This window comes from Wyeomyia smithii, chromosome 1 (genome assembly GCF_029784165.1).
Source record: "Wyeomyia smithii strain HCP4-BCI-WySm-NY-G18 chromosome 1, ASM2978416v1, whole genome shotgun sequence".
Classification (NCBI taxonomy): Eukaryota; Metazoa; Arthropoda; class Insecta; order Diptera; family Culicidae; genus Wyeomyia; species Wyeomyia smithii.
The window spans coordinates 178,788,309-178,801,948 of NC_073694.1; the positions used below are offsets into that span (position 1 = coordinate 178,788,309).

The 13,640-nt window shown below is 37.4% G+C and overlaps 2 protein-coding genes across 3 annotated transcripts in view; one reads left to right on the top strand and one right to left on the bottom strand.

Annotated features, from left to right (window-relative positions):
* Positions 1–8,458, top strand: part of LOC129730580 (CCR4-NOT transcription complex subunit 6-like) — a 301,129-nt gene extending 292,671 nt beyond the window's left edge. Inside the window, exons 5-7 of the mRNA XM_055690025.1 lie at positions 2,534–2,640; positions 2,703–2,908; positions 2,974–8,458. Coding sequence (XP_055546000.1) covers positions 2,534–2,640; positions 2,703–2,908; positions 2,974–3,754 — 1,094 coding nt within the window. The 3' untranslated portion in view covers positions 3,755–8,458. The remainder of the gene's footprint in view (positions 1–2,533; positions 2,641–2,702; positions 2,909–2,973) is intronic.
* Positions 8,459–8,474: 16 nt separating this feature from the next.
* Positions 8,475–9,243, bottom strand: LOC129730653 (28S ribosomal protein S24, mitochondrial). Of its 2 annotated transcripts, none has more exons than XM_055690171.1 (3): positions 9,107–9,243; positions 8,880–9,051; positions 8,475–8,828 (listed from the first exon to the last, which is right to left on the bottom strand). In XM_055690171.1, the coding sequence occupies exons 1-3, from the start codon at positions 9,125–9,127 to the stop codon at positions 8,539–8,541; spliced, it is 483 nt and encodes a 160-aa protein (XP_055546146.1). In that variant the 5' UTR covers positions 9,128–9,243; the 3' UTR covers positions 8,475–8,538. The 2 variants fall into 2 exon arrangements, with proteins under 2 accessions (XP_055546146.1, XP_055546140.1); XM_055690165.1 differs by having other exon boundaries at positions 8,880–9,080; positions 9,164–9,182.
* Positions 9,244–13,640: the final 4,397 nt, after the last annotated feature.

A 13,640-nucleotide genomic window follows, 5' to 3' on the forward strand; every position in this document is an offset into this window, starting at 1 on the left:
TGAAAAATAAACATCAAATTTCAATTTGAAAAAAAATGAGTTGAATTTTTTTTTAAGAAACTCGACGTTAATACGCAACTTCTACAAAAAAAAGTCCAGGATGGAGAAATGAAAAATATTTTTTTTATGGTAGATTAATTTTTTTATAAAAATTCTAATTCAAACATTTTTCAAAATATTTGTATTCTGATGATTTTAAAAGATGCAGAGAGTCATTTTGAATCGAAAAGCTCTTGGTACTTAACATTCTAAAGGCATCGGTTTTCGAGTTATTCCTAATTTAAGCTCGAAAAATCATTAAAGTTTAGGAAAATACACGTTTTTCCTAATTTGTCCGTGGTTCTCCAGCAAAGTCCATGCGTTTATTGGAATGCTTGATCAAAAATATACAACGATGCTGATACTGCTGCTGTATCCACTGCACTGCTACTGCTGCTGCTAAAAAATGACTGCTGTTGTCGCAGTCTAGAATTATAATGAGCAGCTTCGGGTGAAACAGGCTCTTATATAGGCCAAATTGTACATTTCAAATGGCAATGATTCTGTCGATCGTGCTTGGGAAGCAATCATATGACAACCAATCAGAGGTCGAATTTTTCGTTTTGACAAGGCTTGACTATTTTCAATAGTACAATAGTTGGAATAATAAAATTACAATTATCTGCATTTGGGAAGAATCTTAGAAGACTTTCCAATCTATTGCTGAAAGAACGAAGAAAATCCATCGAATACTAGCCGATTTATTAGCATTTGAAATTGGACATATTTTTCACTTTTTTCGGTTTTAGATTTTCATTTCACATCCCTATGTAGCCGAACTTCCTGAGAGAAGTATTTTACTTCAAAAGAGAGAACAGTCGTCAATATAGTGTCGTACCACAGTCTTTTTTCGAAGCCTGATCAAGATAAACCGAGAACACGTTCCAACCAGCTCTGGCTATTCATTGTAAGCTTCTTCACCTCAACGGAGCGCATTTCTCCGATAGATAAAAGCCTGCTTTTCGGCAAACTTTAGCTACTTCCAACGCCAATTATACTGCCTTTTCTTCGTTGTCGACACTGTCCCAGCATTGTAGTGCTTCTCCTTGATCACCTCTGCCGACTTGGGAAATTCTTACTCATTTTACGTTGCATTCAGTCTCAGTTAGTCAGCAGCAGACGGAAAAATGTTATGGGAAGGATTTTTCAATCCACATAGTTCCTATTACTAGACATTTCCTTCTTTCGCTAAAATTCTAAGTCTATGCATGTATTTTTCGAAAACATATTGAAATAAATATCAAATCGGATTATCAAAGAGATGGCTATCTGACATATTAGAAAAACTTTTTGTTTACCTCGGTAAACGTTTGTGTGTTCATTTCTAACAGAAAGTCGTTTCAAGTCATGAAGTGAAACCATTTGGCAAGTGAAACAACTGGGTTTGATTTCGAGCAGGTTAGCTAGTCAATGAAAGCCTGTCGGTAGTCCAGCTGACTGAAGGTGTTCATGAGGTGAGCGAAATTTAACCAATCAGAGATAGCTCAAAAACAGACACAGTCAGTTTTTCTTTCAACAAAATAAACACGAATACAGTTGTTAATTATGACATTACGCGCAGTGATAGTAAGAGGCTTGTTCAATCGTTCCATTGTGATCGGGTTGAAAATGTTTAGCCCTGCTCAGGAGCATCATGTTCATCGCCACACCGTTCACTTTCACGGATACATCCCAGATAACACATCAGGTTTGTTTGGGTCCTGCACCACACCTAACGAAAGGTACCAGATTCGCCGAGGATCTCATTCTGCCATTTGGCTTCTCCAGTGATTGGCGACGGTAGCATCTGTAGATTCCTCGATCGACTGATGTCGCTTTTGACAGTTATTGATTCCGTAGAACTTCGCCTTCACATGGCCAACATCGACGACACAGTTGTTGACCTTTACAAAATTCCACCGGCCATCTATTGAAAATTTCTTGAATGCTACACAACACAGCTCGCAGTCGTAGGACCAAGAATGCTGCACTTAGGGTAACCTTCGCTTTCTTCTTTTCCTTTTCTTGTAGCAGTCCGGAGATGCTCTTGAGTTCGGAGAATGGGTTGGTTAATGATTCCTTCCACTCGTGTGTAGTGGGCGCTTTCATGAACTCTCCTTGGTCCTAAGCTTCTCGTACTTCTCGTTCTCCAGAGGCCATTATGCGACACGGAGTTGGTGACACCGCGTTGCCATTTTTAGTACGGTGTTAAATTTCCGATTGACCTAGAGACGATTTTTGGAAACGTGTCTACTCTCGAAGGACTCGGAATGTGACTGTGTCTAACGATATGATAAATTACCAACACGATGTTGCTGCTCAACGGACTGCGGCTAAAAAACGCCATTTCGTTCAACGCCTACTACTGTTCGATCACATTATTAACATGTTGGACTTTGATATTTATGACACTTGAAATTTTTAACACTTTTAACTTGTTGACGTGTTTAACTTTTTCTGAAAATATTGAAAATTACGATGACTAATTTCGTTTCTCCATCTCGGTTCAATGCAGGTATATTCACCGTCATGTGCTATAATGTACTCTGCGACAAGTACGCCACCAGACAGATGTATGGCTACTGTCCCAGCTGGGCCCTGAGCTGGGAATATCGGAAAAAGGTATCTACAATCATAACTTCGCCAATAAATACTCACAAATAAACTAATAAATTTTCTCCTAGGCAATATTGGACGAAATTCGGCACTATTCGGCGGACATCATCAGCCTGCAGGAAGTCGAAACGGACCAGTTTTTCAACTTCTTCAAACCGGAGCTGAAGAACGACGGCTATGAGGGTATTTTCTCGCCGAAGTCGCGTGCTAAAACCATGTCCGAGGTAGACCGAAAGTACGTCGACGGTTGCGCCATCTTCTTCCGATCGTCCAAGTAAGTTGCGCATGTGACATACCTATGCTACTAAAACTAAGTGCTAATATGGTTCTTTTTTGTAGGTTTTCACTTCTCAAGGAACATCTGGTCGAGTTCAATCAGCTAGCAATGGCGAATTCCGAAGGGTCGGATAACATGCTGAATCGGGTGATGCCAAAGGATAACATCGGCCTGGCGGCGCTGCTCAAGGTGAAGGAAAGTGCATGGGAGGGAGTTTCCCCGGAGCAGGCGGCAGCCTCGCAGCCGATTCTGGTATGCACAGCGCACATCCACTGGGATCCGGAGTTTTGCGACGTCAAGCTAATCCAGACGATGATGCTAAGCAACGAGATAAAAACGATACTGGACGAGGCAGGCCACAGCTTCCGGCCAGGTCACAAGTTTGACGTGAACAATGTACAACTAGTGCTGTGCGGCGATTTCAACTCGCTGCCTGATTCGGGTGTAATCGAGTTTCTCAGTGCCGGACGTGTATCAATGGACCATCAAGATTTCAAGGAGCTGGGCTACAAATCCTGCCTGCAGCGTATATCAAATTGTGATACACCAAATGAATTTACTCATTCCTTTAAGCTAGCGTCTGCGTACAGTGAAGATATAATGCCATATACAAATTATACATTCGATTTTAAAGGTATTATTGATTATATATTTTACTCGAAGCAAGGTATGATCCCGCTGGGGCTGCTCGGGCCAATATCAGCCGACTGGCTGCGGGAGAACAAAGTTGCCGGCTGTCCCCATCCGCACATACCATCGGACCACTTCCCGCTACTGGTGGAGCTGGAGCTAATCCACATTTCTAGTACTCAGCCTCCGAATGGTCTCATAGGTCGGAGGTAGCAATAAAACTCACGCTCGGCTAGTAGCAAAACAGCTAAGACAAGAACCACAACAAAACTGCAGCAACAGTAACAATAATCATCACCAGACGACAACGGAAACGAGGACAAAAACAGAAAGCAGTAGACTTAGCATTCGGAACAACAGCAACAACAATAACAGCACTACTACTTCTATCGTAAATGGCTCATTATCCCCCTCGAAGGAGCTTAGCATTAGTACCAAATGGACATTGATAACACTGTCTACTGCTATCGCTAACAGCAACGGAAAAGCGCGAAATCGCAATCGCTTGCAGCTTCCCGGCAAGTCTACTTTAACCAAGTATACTAGCGAAAAGGCAACCTTAGTAGCAGTAACAACAACAACAAAACCACTATCGAAAGCCAAATAACAGAACCTAGGATTTTAATAGCAATCCGGACTCCCACCCCGTTTTTTAGGAAAAAAAGCAGAGCCACGAGAGAAAAGCGACAGAGAGAGGTTCGAATCTCAGCTAAGTACCAATAGAGAACCCATAAAAAAAAAAACAATTAAACTACTATTGATAGACCGAGAAACAAAAAACAGGCTGTTCAGAAAGCCAAAAAGTGCAACTAATAGACCCCCGCTAGTAACTCTTACTCCGTGTAGTTTATTTTCTTTCATTCTTTCGGGATCATGTATCTCTCCTGTGATGTGATATTATTTTATTTAGCTTTTTTTTTATTTTAATTAATACTTTGTGTAACTCTGATAACTTCGCAGAAGGAAATTACATTTTTTGGAGCAATTAAGTCACCCACCCTCACGTTCCGAGGAAAAGCTACAATCCATATCACCACAATATTTTACATACACACAAAAAGCATACCTCTCTCTTGCTCTAGTTAGCTAATGTGATATTAATAGAGATTTGTTCGCCTCTCTTTTCCTCGCAAAACAAGCTCGGCTGTGTTTGGAGTACTTTACACATACACAAACTCATATAAACCTATTTTAGAACATCCCGCGCGTAATTCCACTCTCCACAAAACCACATCCTCGCCGGCTTTCGAATCTTAGCTTAGCCTTTTTGCGTTTTACGAGTAACTGCTTTAATTTGTATAAGATTGATTTGTTCTCCTTTGCGTTTAATGAGATGGCGTTTAGGAATGGCAAGATCTATCTAAACCTAGCTTGTAAGATTGTAATTGTAAACTCAAAAACAAGCCCCCGTTAAAGAAACAAAGTAAACTGCGGAAGGATGTCCCCCTCGAATGGGTTGTAGTTGAGGAAGAGAAAAAAATAAGAAGAAAAAATCACATTGAAAACAAAAAATCACGTCTTTTGGTCGTTATTTGAACTGTTTTGTTTTTCAGCGCCAACTCGTCAGAAATGCTGGTTTAATTTTCTCTCACATGCTATCTGTTCTTTCAGCAGGTGAGCAAAAATTATCAAAAAATAAGTACATCTTTCGGGTTAGTGTTTGTTTCAGTTTTCGGATACTTTTTACGATTTTTTAATTTCGTATCAAATGAAAAGTTATGAGTTTAGTAGCAGATAAAAAGTTGATTTCTTTTCACCTTATTTGAACGTGAATACAAAGCATTGAGCAGAAAAATTGCCAAAACTTTTAAAATTACAATAAACTTTTTTACTGCTAAACCGTAATCACGACATACTAAGATCTACAGGCGATCTCTGAACGAACATTACAATGAACATCAAAATATTGAAAAAGTTTTTTAGAGAAAATTTTTTCCCTTGAAAGTGTTTACGTTGGTTTATTAAGATGTGTTTTTAGCAGCTAAAACTTATTCAAAAAAAAATCTTGGATGACTGTTTTTTTTTTAAATCACTTTGTTTATAAATTTTTTTTCAGTGTAGGCTCTCAAATTCAATTTTTTTTTCAATATTTTTAAATAAAAGTTCAGACAGTTCCCTTGAAGTCATCCCTTGACAACTTTTCTCTATCTCTAGTCATTATTCAGATATATCGATTAAAAAAAATACTTCCGCCCTTTTCAAATGTTAGTACAGATAAATTTTCGAAAAAAAAAAGTTACTTTGGGTAGTAAGACCTACACGCCCACAAAGTTTTATTGAGTTTGAGTTGGCGCAAAATCTTTCAAATAGGGTTTATAACCTCAACGAATAGTAATTATTTTCAGAAGAAAACAACATCAATCAGCATCAAATCAATCCGTTTTGGTTTTAATTCCAAGAAGCTTTTCTCCTTTGTATTTCCGAAACCGAACTTGATCTGCAGTCTGTCAGTATGCTAAAACCGCGTGACGAGACAATGAATATAAACGCAAGCAACAAACAAACCAACCAACCACAATGAAAATAATGTGATCCAAGCAGTTTTAAAGCCGTTGTTATCCAGCCTAGCATTACTACTAAAGCAACAAAAAACAAACAAAAAAGTTAAACGATAAGATCGAACAACACATCAGCAAGAGAAAAAGATAGTACAAACCATAGTCAAGGTGGAATCGGAGTAACCACCGAACAGGATACAAGATAAAAAAAACTTTAAACAAATCCTAAAACCGAACTTCATGAACGAGTGGCTTGTCACGAAAACTGTTTTTCTGTGAATGAACAATTGCAATCAACATTGAACACCATCGATTAAACCAATTTAGCATTCATAATGAGCGTTTGTTCATAAGAAGATTTTTTACCCACAGAGTTGAGGAAAAAATTAGTGGGCTAAAACAAAAACTAACGCTTGAGCTATTTTTTCTCAATGATTTATAATTATGTTTTGCAGTCGATTTAATTCTCGTGTATTTTTAAGATTTATTTAAAATACAAGCTACAAGTTGCAATACATACTAACAAACTGCTAAGGAGGAAACGCAAGTAACATTTACTGTTCTAATATTTTGTTAATTCGAACCGACGAGGAAAACAACTTGTTCTGACTTTGAAGAATTCAAAAGAACATGAAAGTCAGCCAAATTAGTTTATTTGAAAAAAAAAACTATACGACCGCAAAGGACTTAGCATTGTACCTGTATTTTCACCATCTTTTCCATTATAAAAAAGGTGCGTTCATTTTGATGACAAATGATAGAAGAAGCAGCAGGATACAGTAAATCAAAGCAAAGATGATCAGTCGACCGGTAGACCGGACTTGCAAAATAAGCTCATTTGTAGTAAGTAAGCAATGCAAACACAAACGCTGCCCGCAAATTGCGCTTATGGCCTCAATGAATTGGCGTGTGCTTCGTAACACAAAAACACGCTTTAACAACACGTTATAAACATTTCAGTAAGGGTGAATATCAAACCACAACAAATACAACGCTTTCCCCGTACAGTAAACATTTGAGTAGATGTGCTTTTCGTTATCTCACAACAATGAGCAGAATAAATTACGTCAAATTGCACAAAAGATATTCTCCTACGAGCGCGAAGTTGAATTGGAACCTGAAGCTAGCATTTCCACGGCGCTGTCCTCTCGCGACCACAAATATCAAACATATATAGTGCAAAAGAAACGCCCCATAGTTGCTAAAGCTTCGCATTCATACGATATAAAAAAACTACATTACATAATGGACGACCTTCAGGACTATGAGAAATAATTGAAACATGGTAAAATAAATTTAAATTTGTAAACAAAAGATTTACTGAAAAAGTCGTTAAGCTAACCTTAGGGAAAAGTCGTCGAACATGGCAGTCATACACACACACACCCAACCAACTGAGATAACTAAGGGAAATTATATTTTAAGATATCTACAAAACAAGTAGCAAATACGCTGCTAATCACAAAACCATTCACACACTCGAACGAACATCAAAATTCATGAAAAAGCGAAGAAAACATAACAGCATTAAACCTACTCAAACATTTCCGTCGCACACCAATTAAAAAAACAGAGAGATGATTAAAGAATAATTTTGGAACTTAGCTAAAAAATATATTAAAAAAAAAAAACAAAAAAAGAGAAAATTAAAATCTAATCAAATATTATATCCTGCGTTTTTAACACCCCCAAAAAACAGAAATACAAATATAAAAATAAAAATGAACACAACATAGCTAAGTGAAGGTACCACTGTTGGACAGAGCAAATAGACAAACAAAAAATCTCCTGTTCAATCAATAATCAGATATTTTTTTATTTTGCTTCTCCTGCAAAACAGAAAAAAAAACAAAAGTAGCACAGCAAGGTATTTTAGCGAAAAATAACCAGCCCCCTCCTGCAAACAGTACTCACACACACACTCACAATGCGCCTCCAGAATTCCATAAAACCCCAATGTCTAACATATGATTGAAAAAAAAAAGAACATAAACGAAATAATCGTCAGAAGTGAATAAAAAAAACATAGTAACCTTAGTTGCAATGATTTTAAACTGAAGTCTATATTTACGGTAAACAAAAGGTAGAAAACAAATAATCAAAAAAAGAAGGAAGAGAGTTTTTGATTTTTCATTTTTTTCTGTTTCTCTAGTGAAGAGTGTGCATACGCATGCCATTTTCCGGCATGGACACGCACTGGGTACTGGAAATCCGGATTAGAATGTGTAGTGGTGTAATCAAAGTGTAACAAAGGACGTAGGCAGATGTAATAGTAGAAATATAAGCGAGCGGAAGTAGATGGAGGCAGAAAGTTTACTATCTTGTACTAATTTGAAGAAAAAAAAAAAGAAAAGCAAAGGAAAACTGAAGCAGCAGAGAGATGAGTCGATGAGAGAAGAATAAATCAAACAAAAAATTACCACTCGATGTCAAGCTGATTTTTGAAGAATTTTACCATTTATTACTATGTAATTGCCTAATTTTTTGCAACAACCGCTTCTAGATATACTTGAAGATCACATCTTTCCTGTCCTCGGTTGTTTGCAGCTCGAGTGTCACCGGGCACTGGAGCCAGTAGGCGAGCAGTTCCTCGCAGTAGCCGATCAAAAAGTACATCTTTCGGGGCGTGATTCCGCGCCGTATGATGGCCGCTATCCGGATGTGGTTGTGCTGCCGCTTGATGATCACCTCCGACAGTACCAGCCCGTGCCAGGTGCCGGTCATGAAGCGACGCACGAATTCGTCCTCTAGCATGGTTTGCGAGGCGCGCTGCTCTCCCTCGAGGTTGGCTGAAATCGAAACGTTTAGACGCGATCACAAAAACGCTAATAGAGACTTACAGGTGTTCCACGAGTTCCACGCTTTGCGGTGGGCTATTTGATGGGGTGGATTGGCCATTTCGTACGTTAGCGGTCGGTCGCCTTTCGGTGTGATCTTGTACCGCCCGGACTGAGATTTGCTACATGCCGCCGTTGTGGAGAGCGTTCTTTTGAGCAAAGACGCAATGGGATGCTGTGGAGAGAACAGGTTATAAAAATGCACTAAATTTGAGTTGTTTTATTCGTACCAAGCGGATATTTTGTAACATGCTGCTGATTATTTGCTGCTAGTGTAATTAACTTACTCGATTGTTACGAAAAATAAGTGAAGGAAATTCAAAAAGATGAAGTGATGTGAGTGTTGTCACTTGTTGATCGATTTTTGAATTTCGTCGATTGCTTGAAATCGAAATCAGGGTTGTACTTGATTACAAACAGAATTTAACGTGAAACGGGATGGAATCCAAGCATAAGAGGACCGAGAGCTTTCTGCTGACAACTGATAACTTTACTGTGAAACATTCTCAGCTGTCAAAATTCCGTTTGGTAAAAAGGGCGAAAGGAAATTTCTTGACCCCCTTTTCTTTTGAACTGCATACCAAGCTTTAAGCGCAGTATGCAGTTCAAAAAGAAATATTTTTCCTATCTCAATCCCATGTAAAATTCAGGCACTGAATTAGGCAATAAAATTTCTTCTCATGGGCAGTACGCAGCTAAAAAGAAATCATAAACCGAAAGAGAAAACAAAGTTCACTTGGTGTGAAAACGGCTGTGAAGCGAAATGTCACTTGATCTTGCGCGAAATAATGAGCACTGATGTTATTCAGGTATTGAAAGAGTCAGGCAATTAGTTGGTCGTCTCACATCAGATTGCGTTTGATAAACAAATGTTTTCAAGTGTTCTACGATAAACAAAGCAAAAATCATGCGCTCACTGACGTCCGGTATCGTTACTGTGATCGTTACTACTAGAAGAAATTTCATTGCTTGATTCAGTGCCTGAATTTTACATGGGATTGAGATAGGAAAATGAAATCCTTTTTGAACTGCATACTGCGCTTTAAAATTGAAGGCTACGCCAAAAAAAAAATCAACGAGATTGACAGTTTGGTAAGCGGATGGACGTTTTTTCTTTCTTACCGGAAAGTTAAAATGCAATCGGAAATTTTGAATTATACCTAGGTTTTTACGCAAAGCGACAAAGGAGCGTACATTAGAAATAATCTACAGTTTCTCAGAAATATCGATGTGGAGAGGGATTTCACGGGGAAAAAATTCGGCAAATTTAAAAAAAAGGCAAGATGAACAATGAACAATGTTGAAGTATCCAAACAATGCAAACCAGGAAAAAATCAAGCATTAACAAACACGGATCCAGCCGAGCTCTAGTCAGCAAAGAAACCAAAAATATGCCCCAAACGTCGTTCTCAGGAAATGACAAAGAGGAAGCTGTGGTATATCTAGAGCCACTGAAATATTGTAAAGTGACGATTAGCTCAGATTCTTTATCTTATTACATTTGCCTGTCCAAATGAGGCAAAAAAAATGCTAGAAACAAACACAAGCGATGCCAACTTTAAGTCCTATGTACCCATTTTCTTCAGGTAATCTATTGGATTGGCCAAAGGTATTCCTCAAAAGTACTAAGATGCAATTAAATTCTTTTGGCTCCTTTGGAAATATAATTCTGAATTGCCAGGAATCGAATAAAATGGTAGAAAAGAAATAACGAGAGAAGTAATGGCAGAAACATGCAAATAATACAAAACCGCAACCTCAATCTTACTGGGGAGAAACGATTAGCTACAGTTCGACAAGGACATTACTTTACTGACAACCCTTGATGGTCGATAATAAAAAGAATATTAGTAAATGTTCAATTACTTCATGAAAATTTGAACGAAATTAGCTGCGAAAAAATGTTAGTCAAGAAAAGCAGCACACTAAATGACATACTGGAAGAATTTACTAACGAGGTACTTGGTAAACCATGCGATAAAATTGAATCTTGACGTAGTGCTTGGGCTTATAGACAAATGTGTGAATGAACAGCGGTCAGATTTACTTCTTAAAGTGGGATTAAAAATATATGCATACATGTTCTAAAATTTCAAGTGGTAACAAGGGGAACAATTCTATGGAATATGATATTTGCGTTGTTCAGAAAGTGTTTAAATATTATTTAAAGCCATAATAGAAGAATTACACGTTACTAAAAGGAGTAAACAAAATTATGAATGATAGCACAATTTCATTCTTTTTTAGTCTCTCAATCATACAAAAATTGTGACAAAACGTGAATGCTTGGCTATTGTATTATGTGGAGAAGATTTGGGTTGCGAATTGATTGAAGCAAAGAAACTAAATATAGATGGTCTTTCAGAAATCAGCAATGATGCTGCAGTTACTGCCCCGGCTTTCTATGTGTTCAATATGTGACTCCATCAACAGAATCCTTGGATCACCTTTTCTAGTTATCTTTTAAAACCTTTTTTTTTCTTTCAGTAAAATCGTTCTAATTTAGAAAAAAAAATTCACAAATTTCTCAATTTTTAGTCATTTATAACCGAAGAAAGGGAGGGTGTATAAAAATGTGACGTAATTAAGGGGGAGGGTCAAGAAAGTTGTGACAGTTTGTGGCAAGGGGGAAGGGGGAGTTAATTTTTTCCCAAATTTTGTGTGACATCATTAATGGATGGTCCCTTATAGGTATTATTTAATGGCGTAATATCAAATTAAAATTTGAAAAAAAAAAATTATTAATTAGTTTTAATATTTATGTAATTTTAAAAGAGAAATTCTATAATCGCAACCCGCATAATCAATAACCATAAAACCAAATATCTTAAAATAACAATATAGTTCACTCTGGAATTTCCCATATATTTCCGTGAAGACAGACAGGGAACACCCCCTCTTGTGGTGGAAAAGGTAACTAAACTCATTGCACAGTGGTACAGTAAGGCAATTTAGCGGACATAAGCTTTTCGTTGCGATTTTGGTTTGCGGTTTAAATTCATAGTTTTTGTAAAAAGTTGTTTCTTATAGATAGTCCTCTTTTTGTGTGCGAATGAAAATTAGGGTGATCCTAAAATCAACGAAATAAAAACTAACTTGTTTTTTTTCGCATAAATAATTGTAAACATTCTTTGGCAAACTTGTAGACCAACTTATTCTAAGTAACTTTGTAAAAAAGCTTTTTTGGAGACATTAAATTTGGTTTCCAAAAACAGTCTTTTCGCTCTATTTTTTCAATTCAAATTTAAAAACAAAGTTTTCTTCGGTAACTTTAATCAAAAATACGCCAATTTTGACGAAAAAACACTGTCGATATATTGTACAGATGAAGAGTTTTCACTATTTCTGTTTTAAAAATAGGACCTTTTGATATATTGATGTCTCCGTTTAGGGCAAACATAAATAATATTTTTTGGAATCATTTGAAAGAACAAATATTGTATAAGTATTGTGAAGAAATACCAAAATTTGCTTAAAATTAGTTGATCTACAAATGTGCCGATGAATGTATACATTTATTTCTGCAAATAAAATAGTTAGTTTTTTTATTTAGTCGATTTCAAAACCACCCTAATTTTCATTTGCACATAAAAAATAGACTAAATATAAGAAACAAGTGCTCAGAAAAACATTTTACTCTAAAACCACAAAATCGCATCGAAAAACTCATGTCCGCCTACATTGCCTTACTGTACCACTGTGCATTGTTGTTGAATTTCTGTGAGCGTGTGACATTCTCACACACGAAACTGAATTTACTCAATTTTAGATTTAGTTGACTCAATTTCATAATTTCACAGAAAAAAATAAGTTGCAGATTTCGTGTGTATGTTGTATAATATAATAGATGTAGCTTATCGAGGCACGAAGAAGAAATATTGAAATAATCAGGCCACGACCAGTGATGGAAACGAAACGAATATGATGCAATCGTCGTTTATTCATCATATGTGCACTTCACGAAGTGTACAGGCCGGGACTAAACTCGAATCCTCTCAACCCATAATGAAATGATGATAGGGTGCATAGGTTTCTGGGAGAAAACAAACACATGACTAGACTACATCAGCTCTGAGAAGCGATTCGATCGTTGCGTTTGTCTTTCCATAGGCCGGTAGTTACGGGAAGAAAGGATAGCAACAGGAGAAATTCATGTCGCCTGAACAGCAGCAGAGGTGTGGTGCGGTGAGAGGGAATGTGTGGGGGAAGGAACTACTTCGGCAGCGGTTGAGTTTAAGCGAGAGTAGGAGAGCATACACTGTCATTTTCTTTCTTTTCCTGACAAAAAATCATATTCATGAGTCAAAAGAATAAGGATATAACAAGTTCTGATCGCTCACTGTAACAGAGACGAATAACTTCATATACCGAGTTGTGCACATTGAGAACCACGTATTGTGGTGTACACTAATGAATAGACATATGTCGTAAAGAGGAAAGCAAAAAGAGTGCACCAGCACCGATACTTTGTTTTTCGCATACTGACGACGATGTAAACGCATCCTAGGCTTGTTTTATATGTATTCATTAATCGCTAGAGGTGATTTTTTTCCTTCGCTGCACGACGTGTAAATGGTAAACTAATCCCAAGTTGATATATACGTGGTTCCCTGTGTAACTTCACTAGCTCAGATCCATCACGGGAAGCAACTACAAAATGTGCGGCCGTCAAGCTCAAGCTCAATAATCAGGCCACGAAGTGTACAATTAAATGAATATTTCAATTGCCTCGTGGAAAAGATAGAAGGAGAAACCGCACAATGG